We start from the raw sequence: 13,851 nt of genomic DNA on the forward strand, positions 1-13,851 counted from the left end.
TGTCACATGAATATTAGAAAACCTCCTCTCAAACGGACTGTTATGCTCTCTGAATTATTAAACATAAGCCTGTTATTTAGTCGAAAGTTGCTTCTTTCTTTTAAGAGCCATGTTGCTGCTGCTTTTGCTGTAGCTCTTTTGTGTCCAAAGCCTTTTTTCTTAACTTTTAATAACTTTTAGTTTCATCCACTGTGACAGAGACCCGCAGTCCCTATCTGCTGGGTGACATGGAATACTTAGGAGTGGTTTTATTATTTTATTTTATTTTTTAAATAAGTGTCTAAAAAAATTTTGTGCAGAAGTGAATTAAGCACGTTCTTATAGTGGCCATTCATGTCTTATGGTGTGGAAGAATTATAATGAGAAATCATTCCCTAGAGGATGTTTCTTTTTACCCTTCATTCATTAGCAATTCCACATTATGTAATTTCCCTGACTTTGTTTTTGAAAATACTGTGGCTCTAGAGAAGGATAATATCTTTTTTTATGTCTTGATGTGTTGCAAATGAGTCTGGGGTTAAAAGTTGAATTGAATAAAAGTGAATGAATTTAAATAAAAAATGGCTGAATTTCCACACGTCTGCTATATTACAGAGATAGCAAGCATTATAAACCCTCTAATGCTTGCTTGATAGCAACCATTAGAGGGTGTTTCCTTATAGTAATTATAAAAGCTGCTAGCTTAAGGGCTCACACATTTTAGTCCAGAAATGACCACACACAGCAAACATATCACTTTTCCATCTCTATGCACTCTATGCAGTCTTGTGAAAAAATAATAGCACACTTACTGGTTCCATTAGGAATAAAAGGGTAAGTAGCAGGCAGGTGTTGCTATATAGATACACTTGATTAACTGATCTTCAGTAAGTGTGACCATCTGAATAAAATAATAAGTTTTGACAGCCTGCTGGTCTGGAGCACAATGCTACAGTTTTCTCAGAAGTGGACATCCCAGCAAATTCACCCCAAGGTCAGTTTGTGCAATGCTCAGAAATTGCAAGAAAACCCAAGAGCTACCCCAGTTAGGATGTTAAATGTTAAAGTTCATGACAGTGCAGTTAGGAAAAGACTGAACTGTAATAGCATGTTTGGAAGGGTTGTCAGGAGAAATCCTGTTCTTTCTAAAAAAGAATCTGGCAGCAAAGTTGTATCTCAACAAAAGACTTTTACAACAGTGCCACTTGGACTGATGAGACCAAAGTGGAGATGTTTGGCCATAATACACAGTACCATGTTTGGTGAAAGTGAAACACAGCATATCAGCACAAACACCTCATACCAGCTCTCAAGCATGGTGCTGAAGGGTGATGGTTTTAGGCAGTGTGTGATTATCAAATACTTTTATCAAAATAAAAAGTATGTCGTACAGCTCTCTCCATGGCCTTTCATCATATATCTTATAGTTAATTTGGTGTCTTTAATTTTTTTCCAAGGTCAACTTTGACCTTGGGAGCTAATGGTCAAGGTTACCCACTTAAGCCACCTGAGGTACTCATGCCCTCAAGGCCTGGTAGATTGGTTTGAAGTTTGAAGATGATCCATGAAAAACCTGTGGATAATATAAAGCTTTTTACATTTGGTGTGTGACCTTGACCTGATTTTCACCAAAATGTAATCAGCTTTAGCTGTTATGGGTTTATACCATCACACAAAATTTGAGCATCAAATCTTTCCTATCTGTCAGACAGATAGGCGGAAAGACAAATGAACAAATGGAATTACATAGTCTCTCCCTTTGGGGGAGAAAAAAAGATGAAAGTGCTAAAAGCTTAAAAAAAATTACAATAAACAAAAAAATCTGTAGTATTTTTTCTCTTGTTTATTGATGTATTAAACCTTATACTGCTTCTATTTATGTCTTTGTGATTGTGTGTACTGTGTAAATACTGTGTGAACCTGCCTTATTCAAAAACATCAAGAAAACTTTGAGCCATCTATATACAATGGCAGGGCTCTAGACTAACTTTTTGACATGGGCGCACCAGTACGCCTAACTTTAAAAAATTTAGGCGTACCGGCACAAAAGTTAGGCGCACTCAAATTTTTCAACCGCATCGCTTAACACCGCAGTTTTACATGTGCACTTTCTTTGGGGGGGGGGAGTCCATACAGACAATATTAATTTCTAAATTATTAACTAACAAAGTTGTGCTTCAAGTGCTTTGTCAATATTGTAAAAAATGTTAAACTTAATCATCATCTTGGCCTCCTCCGACGACCTGTTTGCTGCTGTCTGCTGCTGAAAGGCCGTGGGGAGAGGGGACACTTGGGCAGTGCATTTATTGCAGCATATAATGTGTTTTCTGGATACATTGTGCTTTTTCAGCATTCAAATATTGATGGCACCGTGTCAGAGCACTGGCTATGAATTTCAGACAGATCAGGCCTTAACTTAACAAAAAAGTTATCAATAGTTCTTTTCATCTTTTCTTATTACCCACAGCTACAGTACATCCACTTCTCTCAGGCCTAGGCTGCTCACTAGGGCTGAGTATCATCACTGATTTCTATAATCCATTCGATTACGGTTCTCAAAGTCCTGATTTGATTCAATTTAGCCTCAGACAGTCAGAAATATTATAATTCTGATCATTTATCAGTACTGATACACATGAGACTTCATCAGAATTGTGAAAATCACAGCAGATGCCTTTGTGTGAAAGTAACTGAGAATAAAACACAGGAAAACATGAAGGAGATTTTCCTGGTCTGGCTTTTTATAGCAGATAACCTTAAAAATATTCTGCAATATTCTACAATTTTGCATAATTTTAAGAAATTTATATTTCTTCAGTATTGAACAGCAGAAATTAGGCTTTCTTGTCCGAGGTCATTTAAGTGGAAAAAGAAAAAGCGCTGTAAACAACGGTAGACTGGTGGGTAATAAGCGAATGAATAATGCAGAAAACAGATTTGAGACGGGAAACTGTTCCTGAAGTACAGAGAGAGAGAGAGAGAGAGAGCTGTGCAGGAAGTGGGATTTTTATCGTGGTGGAAGCAAAACAGCAAAAGTCAGAGGGAATTCATGATGACATTGATCAAATGTGAAGCGCAGTTTGCTGCTTCTTTTGCTGCTGGCTCGGCGAATTTTGGTTGGAGAGAGACAAAACCTGCAGCTCAGAATCAGCGCAAAAAGACCTAAACACAGCGCGGACCCGAAGAATCGCTAAGCTCCGACAGCGTGTCCGTGTTCGGGCCGTCGGGTGAGAAAGCCGAGAAAGACGAAGCTGATTCTGATGTGTCGGGTCCGCTCTGTGTTTAGGTCTTTGTGTGGAATCCGTTAATGAATTGATATCGCTTTATTCAAGCTATAAGCTCTCTCTTCCACCTGCACTTTCAACTGGACCACGGCCAATCAGAGAGGTCCCGCCCCTGACTATCTCTGATTGGTTGTGTGTCTGTTGTTGACCACAAGGAGAGTTGCAGAGATTTTTTTTTTTTTACCGGAACAGTGTGCGACCAAATATTTATTTTTAGTCGCACCACTGAAAAATTTGGTCGCATTTGCGACCAAATTGGTCGCACTCTACGGCCCTGAATAGACCTAATTTTCTTTTTTGAGGCCACCACTTGTGCTTTATTTGTAGGCACACTCAGCCGGACAAGCATTCTTTCCACTGTTTGCGGGGCAAAATGCAGCCTTTATCAAAACAATCTACTGAGAATTGTCTGCTAAATCACAATATAAAGCCTTAAAATGAATCAGTAGCAACTTTTGTTTCCTTTTTGCAATTTTTCATGGGAAAATGCATTCATGGGGTTCTTCTCTACATAAAAATAAAGATAGATCAATGGAAAGAGTGAGTGAAGCGTACGTTTGAAAATGGACCGAATCAATCCAAATGTCAGCAAATTCAAGTTCATGTGCTTTTGGACAGGAGAAAAAGAAATGGGATTTAAGGTTGTGACAGATTTCTACAGCCACATTCAAATGACATTATGGTCACGCTATGCTTTTACTTGACCAACACACTATTACTTTGAGTTAATTAAAGAGGATTCATTTCTTTAATATAACTTATTACGAGATTATGGCATACAAAGCAAGGCGGGAAATGCATTTAAAACTGACAGGCCTCGCTGACTGATGCTCTGAAAGTTTCTAAACCCATTCAACATGTAATTTTTTTTTGATTCTAGAAAACTAAGTTGAAGTGAAGAATATCAGTTATTTGAAAACTGTCACCTAAAACCACTGAAACGTAAATGTGAGCTTTTACCCCCCACACATACAGTAAATTGTGTTCTGTGTATGTTTATATAGAAAGTAAAGGTTAATGGATGTATTTAAAAGTTTCACAGTCTGTTATAACAACATAATTTTATAAAGATAATGAATGCCTAGTATGGCAGGTCGTAGTGCCAATATAACCACTGACTGTCTGCCTCTGGTTGAGTAAAATGGATGGCAACACAGGCAGCTGTAGCGATAGTGTTCTGCTGGGCTTCAGCTGAGCTAATTCTGGTCAGTGAACTTGTGCTTTCAACTATGTCTGTTGTGTCTGTCTTTTTATTATAACTGTCAAATAATGTAAATTGGTGTGTGGTTACTTTTGTATACCTTATAAAAAGTCTGTACTCCACTTTTGGTGAGTGAAATTCTTGTTTTTTAACTATATGTCTATTAACAATTACAAGATATGTCTGGCGATGCACTTATACAGTCTATAGATGCATCTTACTAACCAGGATTTCTAGCAAAACTCTAGCGTAACTATGTCCTCTACCGTATGATCTAAGTATTGTGATAGTGATAAGCTAAAATACAGGCTTCAAAACTGAGATCACAAACCAATATGAGATGCCACATGGGGCTTTGTCCATCTTCTGTATTCAGTCTATGGGGATTGCAAAACTGGGTTATTTAAATGTGAAGCACCTACAGTGTTCAGTGATAAAATGAGGGGAGAATTATTATTCTGAAATGCTGTAGACTTATTTGAAACCCGTGATACTGGGTAAGCAAGCATCTTTTTTATTCTTTAAGTGTATGTGAATTGTCTTGACATTTAGATTTTTCTTTTACTAGACCACATACACTTAAATTGTTACTAATTTTAGGCATAGGCTTGGTGACCTTTATATCAGAAAACCAGTGGAGCAAAGATGTAGACAGAGCAAAAGATTAATATGACAAAAGTATTTTCACACCAGCCCAAGCTACTTTGGCTTTAACTTCACTCTTTCAGCGCCACCTGTGGGTGAAGAACCTCAGTCATAATGTGATGAAATGTAATTCTTTTTTAAGAATTGTTTTATTCATTTTCTTCTGTTTTTTGCTGAACAAACACTGGCAAAGTAAATAAAAGACACCTAATTCTTGTCATATAATTGAAATGAACATCAGGGTAAATTATCTGATAAATAAGGTCAGATGTTGGGAAAAAAAGACTAGTGCAGCCTGGCCTTATTAAAAGAAGACAAACAAAAGTGTTTCATGACTCTAAAAACATGACACCTTAGATAAACATATTTCATCTTCCAGCAGAAGATAAAGTTTGCTTCAATGGTTAAACACTGCTCTAGTCTATAAAACACAGTTCATATAAAAGGCATACAATTGTCCTTCCGTATTGAGTTTCATTATACAATTTGAATTGGAGAGAGCTTAAGACAGGAGAAAATGGTGGCAGCAAAGAAGTCAAAAACCCCCCATTTTCCAGTGCTGGAGTCAGGGTCAAGAGGCAGGAAATGGGAAAAGGAGGAAAAATGAAAGGAAGGAAGTTGCCGTGGGGCTTTTGAAAGTCTTAAAGGATAAAAGCATGAAGGGAGGCAGTATGCTCATTGGCCTGATCTAAGCTTCTCCTCTCAACCAACTGGGAGAAAAGGGGAAGACGCAGAGAGAAGAAAAACTGAAATGAGGATCGAGAGCTGCTCTGGGGACCTGTTAATGTGATGAGAGGACACACAGATGGTACATTGTGTTCACATTAGCATAGCCTTATTTGAAGCCATGATGCATTAATTTATTGTGTATGTCTGAGCATAAGAGGATAGAAAGGTTGTGTCATGACAGATTTTGTCAATTACACACTTAAAAATCCTATCTGTGGCCAAAAAGGAGGTTTTTCAGTGCTTTCAGCAGAGTTATTGCTGTAAATGCTACAAAAGTGTTTGCTTTTGTCACTGCTATGTTTAGTTTGCACTTAAACAATGCTTTTTATCGGATGCAACTCCTTGAGGCTCAAATTGAGCTAGGTTGAAGTCATCATCATGGTGAGGTTTTTCTTGCTGTATATCTCTTGGTAACTGATTAAACACAGCACTGGTCGCAGCTAGATCAACTTCCTCTAGATAGGCTGGTGCCTATTTGCACCAGCACGGTAGGAGCCCATCTAAGCTATTATAGGGCCATAGGCAGGGTACACCCTGGACAGGCTGCCAGTCTGTTGCAGGCCCACAGAGAGACAGACAACCATTCACACTTACATTCACATCTATGAACAATTTAGAATCACCAATAAATTAAACCCCTTTGGACTGTGGGAGTACCCAGATGCAGACACAGGGAGAGCATGCAAGCTCCACACAGAAACGCCCCGGGCAGATGTGGAGTTGCTGCGAGGCAACAGTGCTAACCACAGCGCCACCATGCTGCCACCTGACAGTTAAAAAATATGTTATTATGACGTTTTATTTTTTTTTAATAAAACGACAGTGCACATAATACAGTAAAGGTAATACAGACATTTTTTTCTCATGCGTAGAACCAACTGGGTTTCTGGATCGGGTCGTGAGAGTGACCACTGAGCCGTACATTCTTGTGTGGATTGAAACGAGCCAGCAAAGCAAAGAATTTGCATCAGTTTTTTGTAATCTGACTTACTTGATGAATCACCACAGGCCTATTAGAATTCATTTTAAGATAAAATAAATGTTTTAAATTTTTAAGTAATGTGAGTGGACAAGTAGCTAATAGAACCTTTGATGTGAGGCTTGAGAGAGAAATTTGGACTTGCCAGATGACTTGGATTTGAATCTATTTACTTAGTTAATAGTCTGGGAGCTCAAATTACCCCCCAAAATACTGAAAAATTTCCTGCTGAACAGCTCTGCCAAATAGTCCTGAGTAATTAGCTATATCACCAATGTCATTATGATTTAATGCACACACATTAGGAAACTGTTAGATCTTGATTTAGAGTATACTCTAAATTCTGATCAAAGAAAACAAATTAAAAAAGTCAAAATAAAAGGAATTGGTTTCGACAGATAAACCAGTAGTTCTGTAGATTTTTATCCAGTGTATCGCCTCCCTGCAGGAGTCCATATGATTCAGATGTGCTAATTATAGTAAATCCTAATAATCATATTGGTAATGATTTAGTACCTTGTCTTGTAAATACAGCCAGAACATTGCACTTATTAAAGAGAATTAACAAGGTCCCAAAAGCGATTGATCCTCTTCTCACTCATCCCTTTGTATCTCACAGGTGGTCTCTACACCCTTGTGTACAATATTTCCCTCTTCATCATGTCTCAGACGACAGTATCTTTCCCTCCCGCTGGTAGTTACCTTAATAGCTCACCTCACAGTTGAGTGATGTCATTCATTACACGCCTGCTTCACACTGCTGAGTATTATATGGCTGTCGCTGTCACACCGTGATCTCTGATTCACCCTGAACCTGAATGCAGTACAGTTAAGCCTGATTTGTAGACACAAGCTGCTGCGGTACCTATTTATCATTCAGTTGAAGCAAATGAGCATCTTAAAAAACAAAACGACTAAAGTTGATCTGATGTTTCTTACACTCTTCCAATCAAAATGACATAGTTTAACTTGTACTGAAAAACTCTGTAACCTAACATAATGAATTATGTATTTAATGTAGTAAGTTTGATTCACTGCAAAAAATGAATATAAAGCCAGCAAATGTTAAACTAACAAGTGCCCCTGTATGTGCTTGACTTTCAGTAATGCCTAAGCTCTCATCTTTATTACTTCTTCTACACAACCTTCTCCCAAAACCACTACCTCTGTTTGATGCCGAGCCATTTTTTTGTTCTCCCCCCCCCCCTCCCCCCGCTCTCCAGTTTCTCGGTTTCACATCTCTTGCCAAGTTGCTGCTCAACTGACTCTGCGGTACCACACTCTGCTGTAAGGAAATTTTGGGGTAGTTTTCTAATCTATGCACAGCATCTGACTGAAACCCAAGCTTGATGCATAATGAATAACACGAAATAAAAGATGAAAAAGTTGCAGACACCTGGGCACCATCTGTGTCAGGAAAGTTCTGTGTTTCTTTTCCCTTTTCCTTTCTCTGCCCATCCTACTTTTCCCTCCCTCCTGTGTGTTCATGGTAAGAAACACCCTTTTAGCGAGAGCTGCTGTTGCCACTAAAAACGTCTGTAGAACAGGTGACACAGTACGACAATCTTAGAATTTTCCCCAAACCCCTTTTCTTCTTCTTCTACTTCATCTTTTTTTGTTGGATTTTGACATAAGCACTTTTTTTGTACTGGTAGAGAGAGTTAAAGGGTTTGTGTGGGATGAGTCATAGACAGGGAGGGGAACACAGTGATATACTCCATCATCTTCTTTCCTTCTCAATCCCCTTTCAATGACTTTAGCGATAAAGGTACTAGCGCTGCCCTGAAAATGAATGAAAAGCAGTCTACATCCGAAATGGACGTTCTGTCCATCCTTTTTGGGACTTCAACAGCTTTTCATAAAAATATTATTCTGTGCAGTTGGACGAGAAAAACTAACATTGTTTGTTTTGCTGATTTTTATTTTTTTATTTTTAATTTAATTTTTTTTAGCTTAAATATACATGTTTGTGATAGATTTTTATACCAGTGAACTTTGTTCTTTTTATTTTCCAAACTCTGATGCATACAGGGGAAAAAACTGCTTCTGTGTGGCTGAGATTCAGCAATTTTTCCAGACTACTGGATTTTGAGTAGTTTTTCTTATAACTGCAGTGCTGCCTCATCATATTTTGATGCCTGGTGCTTTGGTCTAAAGAAGAGAGTAGACTGAGTTTTTGCGGGCACATTCACAGACATTGTATTTGTATTAACATATACCATTAACAGTCTTTAATCGTTTGCACAACTCCTTTGCAAGGCGAAAAAGGAAATGTACAAATCTGATGAGAGTTTCAAGCACAACATTGTGCCTTCCACAGAGCAGACAAAAGGGTATCCATAAATAGGATAGGAGGAGTTGCAGAGAATATTTTGGCAGGGCTCATACTGTGGAAGATCCGAAATGACACAAAGGTAATCCTATAAAACCCCAAACTGCAGGGGGGTTACTTGTCGGAGTGAGTACTCGCAAGCATTAAAGATCTTTAACCATACTGCAGTGCTGTTAGGGCTGAGCTCATTTTTAACCTTGTATGTAGGAAACATACACTGTAGTGTAGTTTGGCCTTTTCTAACTGTTGTGATGAATTTACAAAATCAAAAAAAAGAAAAGAAAAAAAACGTAGAAGGTAATTTTTTTTAATTATTATTTTTCAAAGCAAAGTGGTAGAATTTAACATCAATAGCAAACCAAAGTCAAACAGTCTATTTGTGTTAGAGGTTAAAGTTAAACTGCCTTCAGTTGGATCTGCCCATTAAATTTTAATCACATCTTGAACCCTGGATTCCCTGAGAGTTTGTAAAACACTGTAGCACTCTGTTATGGATCCAACTTGTGATGTAAAAATATATTTTTCAATTTTATATTTTTCCTGAATAGTTTGAGGCTGAAGACATGGTGGGTGAAGAGTTAGCAACAAGGTTATGATAATTAATTAAAACGAAATGAAAATAATAGCCAGGAACAAAACATTTTGGTCGCCTAAGATGAAAACTAAAATTAAGATTATATAATTTTGGAAAAGTAAATAACTAAATAAAAAAATATATCTATAAGGGTAATTTTTAGTATTTGTTAATTTGGTAAAATATGATTAAGTGTTTATTGACACTTTACGGTTCTACAAGACTGTAAATCATCTGCTTTTCAAAACTTTTTGTGTTTGTATTCTAATACCCAGATCTTGCCCCTTTAAATATACTATATATTATATTTATATATCAGTCATATCCAGTCATGACCACTATCATTAAAACAACCAAACAAACAAAAAACATTATTTCCATTTGTAGACATATATATATTTGCTGGTATATGTCACCACTCGTACATGAAAGGTTAGATATGGGCATTAAAAACAGGACAAGGATCAGATGGGGTGGAACTGGGTTGATCAGTTATTACTGCAGGTCACTGACCAGCCTCTAGGTCAGTGTGCCTGGAGCTTTAGCAATCGATTTCACAGCGATTTCCAGCAACCACTTTCAAAAATATGCATATTCTACTGCTTATGTGTTACCTTTAGGTTCCTCAATGCCATTGTCTTGAAACAAGCTACTGAAGTGAATGGAGCATCATGTATTGATTGTTACTGATGCTGTTGAAGGTGCAGTCATTAACCCTGTCAGAGAGAAAGATTGCAATGCTTTGCCAGGCTTGAAGGAAACCAACATACGCAGCGCATCAAACTCCACTTGACTCACCTTCCAAATGATCTGTGCTTTGTGTTGATGGCAGGAGTTGTGGGTTGTTGCTTGTCATTGGACGACCTCCTTGAATGATGACAATGTCTGCTTTATTGCTCATACCTTGTGTCTCATCTACGCTGCAGTGCCCCTCTGGACGAGCGTGTTTTCCAAGTTGAATTGTTGTCATTTCAGTTTCAGCCCTGGAAAATGATGCTTGGAGTGTAATGGAACATTGCACATAAGTCACGAACAGCAAAAATGGAATATTGAAAAATGAAAGCGTCTATGTGTGTTGGGTGTCAGGTGAATCCCTGCTTCTGGAGAAATATTAGATTGCATCGTGCCAAGGAGATGGATAACATTTTTCTGGGGAACTTGAGGATAATGACAGGGTAAAACAGCATATCTTTCTCATTTGGATTCAGATAAGATAAGATAAGATAAGATAAGATAGAACTTTATTAATCCCTCGGGTGGGTTCCTCTGGGAAATTCGACTTCCAAAAAAAGCACAGCAACGACCAAAGTTACAGTTACAGAACTGTTATATATATATATATACACACACACACACACACACACACACACACACACACACACACACACACACACACACACACACACACATATAAATACAGAGACAAATATAAATAAAATATACAAAGGGGATAAATAGAATAAATAGGAATAAAAAATAAAAATACAAGTGAATTGCACATTTCAAGTATTGAGTCTATTGCACTGTTGACTATTTACAAAAAGTATTGCACAAGGTATTGTACAGTGAGGTGCAGAGGCACTACAGCTTAGTTGTTCCCCCCTCCTTTGTCCTCCTGTTTCCCCTCCCTCTCCCCTCCAGAGAGGAGTTAAACAGTCTGATGGCGTGTGGGACAAAGGAGTTTTTAAGTCTGTTAGTTCTTGTCTTGGGGAGAAGCAACCTGTCACTGAACAGACTCTTCTGGTTGTTTATGGCCGTGTGCAGAGGATGCCCAGCATTGTCCATAATGTCCATCAGTTTCTTTAATGTCCTTTTCTCTGCCACTGTCACCAGAGTGTCCAGCTTCATGCCGAAGAAGAGTTTGCCTATTTGTCATGAAATGCGTGCAGAACATTCAACGTAAATTTGCTGTATGTCTCCTTTTGCAGATCATAATATGTTGAAGATTATTGAAGGAGCACATTTGGCCTGTGTCCTGAAAAAACATCCTGCACTGGATTCTGTCCTGCACCTCTTTCCAGAGAATGTCCTTGTATCCGGGGAAGAGAACATTCCTGGACTAGTAGCTTCCCCGACAGGTAAACTTTACATCACTGAGAAATTTTAGGATCTTAAGGGCCTTTTAAATAGGACATGCTGCGCCCTGAAACCCATTCTTTTCCTTTGCTTGCACCACCAAACAATAATTGTCACTCACCCAACTTTGACTGCTACATGCTGTGACATACCTTCATGCAACCAAAAGAAATGAAGCCTAGAGCTGTTCTAAATTCAACCACACAATGTACCAAAACTGAAGAAAGAAAAGTTGATTCTGTGCCTATTTGAGTTCAATAAACTTTATGACATAAGTTTATGTGCATGTAAGGACCTCGGGAGGAAAGCAGTGTGTTGTGGAAACGACAGTTTTCACAAGTAGGGACAGCATCTAAGCTTTCTTTTTTATCGATGTGAGATACTGTACATGTTTTGAATGACTGGGAGCAGGCGCATCTAGTACATAGCGAGGAGTACTCATGTGTACTTAGTTATGCACTCCTCGTCAGAGTTTGTGTTAATATGTCAGCCTGCAAGAGTACAAAGCAGCATGTCAGTTAAAATACGTATGAATATTCATTGTGTGAACTACTTTAGAAAAATATTGATATGTTTTGAGATCAGCGTAAGACGAAAGCTCCCTAATGAATTGAATATCTGTAAGTCTGAGTTTTGGTTTTTACAGCTGGGTGAATTCAAATTGTTTGCCTTCAGCTTATGTGGCTGGATTGTTACTCTCATTAAGATTATTTTAAACACATTAAATCCTAATGACTGTCATGAGGCCTGTGAGCAGGAGAAGTTACTTGTTAGTCATTGTCTTGACTAATCAGCCTACTTTTGCCTTTTACTCATTTATTCAATATATGCTTCTACAGACACCCCCCCCCCCAATAAGGTTGGCTGTTAATGTGGTGTGCCTTTGCCCATCTTAAAGCGTCAGTTCACTTATGAAGTACAAGACCTTATAAAATTTCAGAGAGAAGGATAAAGCCCCAAACACACCACAAGCCTAGAGAGTGTTTAGGACCATCTGGTAACTGGTCACAAGAGAAAAATGCGTAATCCTCATTTGGCTGGCGAGTGGTTGCTGCAGGTTGCTTGGTGTTGCTAGGTGAAGTTGGTTGCACAGAAGAATATGATGCTTCATGGAAAACTCCTTGCAATTGCTTTGCTCACTAGCAAATTGCTGTGGTCACTCACATTCTTCAAGAAGGATTCCAGCTTGTCTGCAAACACTTGCTAAATAGTTGCAGAACAGTAGTGAAAGTGAAAAGTGTTACACAAACAAAAAACAGAGACCGTTAACCTTCAAAAAAAATGTTGCACCTTTTGAAACATGTTAGCTTTAGTGGGAAGTTACAGCAAACATTCTTTTTTTTCAGTCAACCTTTTCAACTTTTGCAGTAGTTTACAAACAAGTTGGCCTCTTCCATGTAAATGAGTGGCTGCTGCAATTTTCTAGTATCCAAAGCAATCATGAGGTTTTTGTTGTAGCACCCTCTTTGTGACCGATTTCACCTAGCAACTGCAGCAAGATCGGGGGGTTAGGCCTGGGGGACTGAGGCCTCAACACCTTAGTTCAGTGGAAAGTAAAAGGGGCAAAAGTGAGCCTAAAGAGCATAATTGTGCAGCTACTTACCAGTTAGTAAAGTATTGTGACAGATTGAGAATTTTATTGGGTGTACCTGCACTCATGTGTACTACAGATTGTGTGTACTTGTTGCACATTTTGTCCCCTTTCAACACCCCAGTGAGTTTAGAGTTGGAGTGATGTCACCTGAGTAATATGACACTGCTCAGTCAAAATCATTTAACATGTCATGTCTGATCTTATATTATATAGATCAACCGCTTCTCACTTTTCTCCTTCAAGCTGTCACAATAACATACGGGACATTCATCATAGTTATTCCCTTTTTTACAAACTTAGTTCCATCAGAAGTTGAAATGTCTGCAGTACTTAGAAAGTGAGTTTCTAAGGGGGAATGTAATGAAGTCTGACAGTGCAGAGCTATAATCATTGGGAGTCAGTGGGAGGTATGGTAGCAGGCTAATCCTCTTCATGTTCTGGGGCTGTGAGCAGCAGAG

The 13,851-nt window shown here is 38.4% G+C and overlaps 1 protein-coding gene across 3 annotated transcripts in view; it reads left to right on the forward strand.

Moving 5' to 3' along the window:
* Positions 1-13,851, forward strand: part of nphp4 (nephronophthisis 4) — a 184,706-nt gene that overhangs the window by 24,429 nt on the left and 146,426 nt on the right. For all 3 annotated transcript variants that reach the window (XM_080899956.1, XM_080899957.1, XM_080899958.1), the window contains exon 5: positions 11,652-11,801. In XM_080899956.1, coding sequence (XP_080756082.1) covers positions 11,652-11,801 — 150 coding nt within the window. The remainder of the gene's footprint in view (positions 1-11,651; positions 11,802-13,851) is intronic.

The sequence above is a fragment of the Rhamphochromis sp. 'chilingali' genome (assembly GCF_963969265.1).
Source record: "Rhamphochromis sp. 'chilingali' genome assembly, chromosome: 12".
NCBI classification, from domain to species: Eukaryota; Metazoa; Chordata; class Actinopteri; order Cichliformes; family Cichlidae; genus Rhamphochromis; species Rhamphochromis sp. 'chilingali'.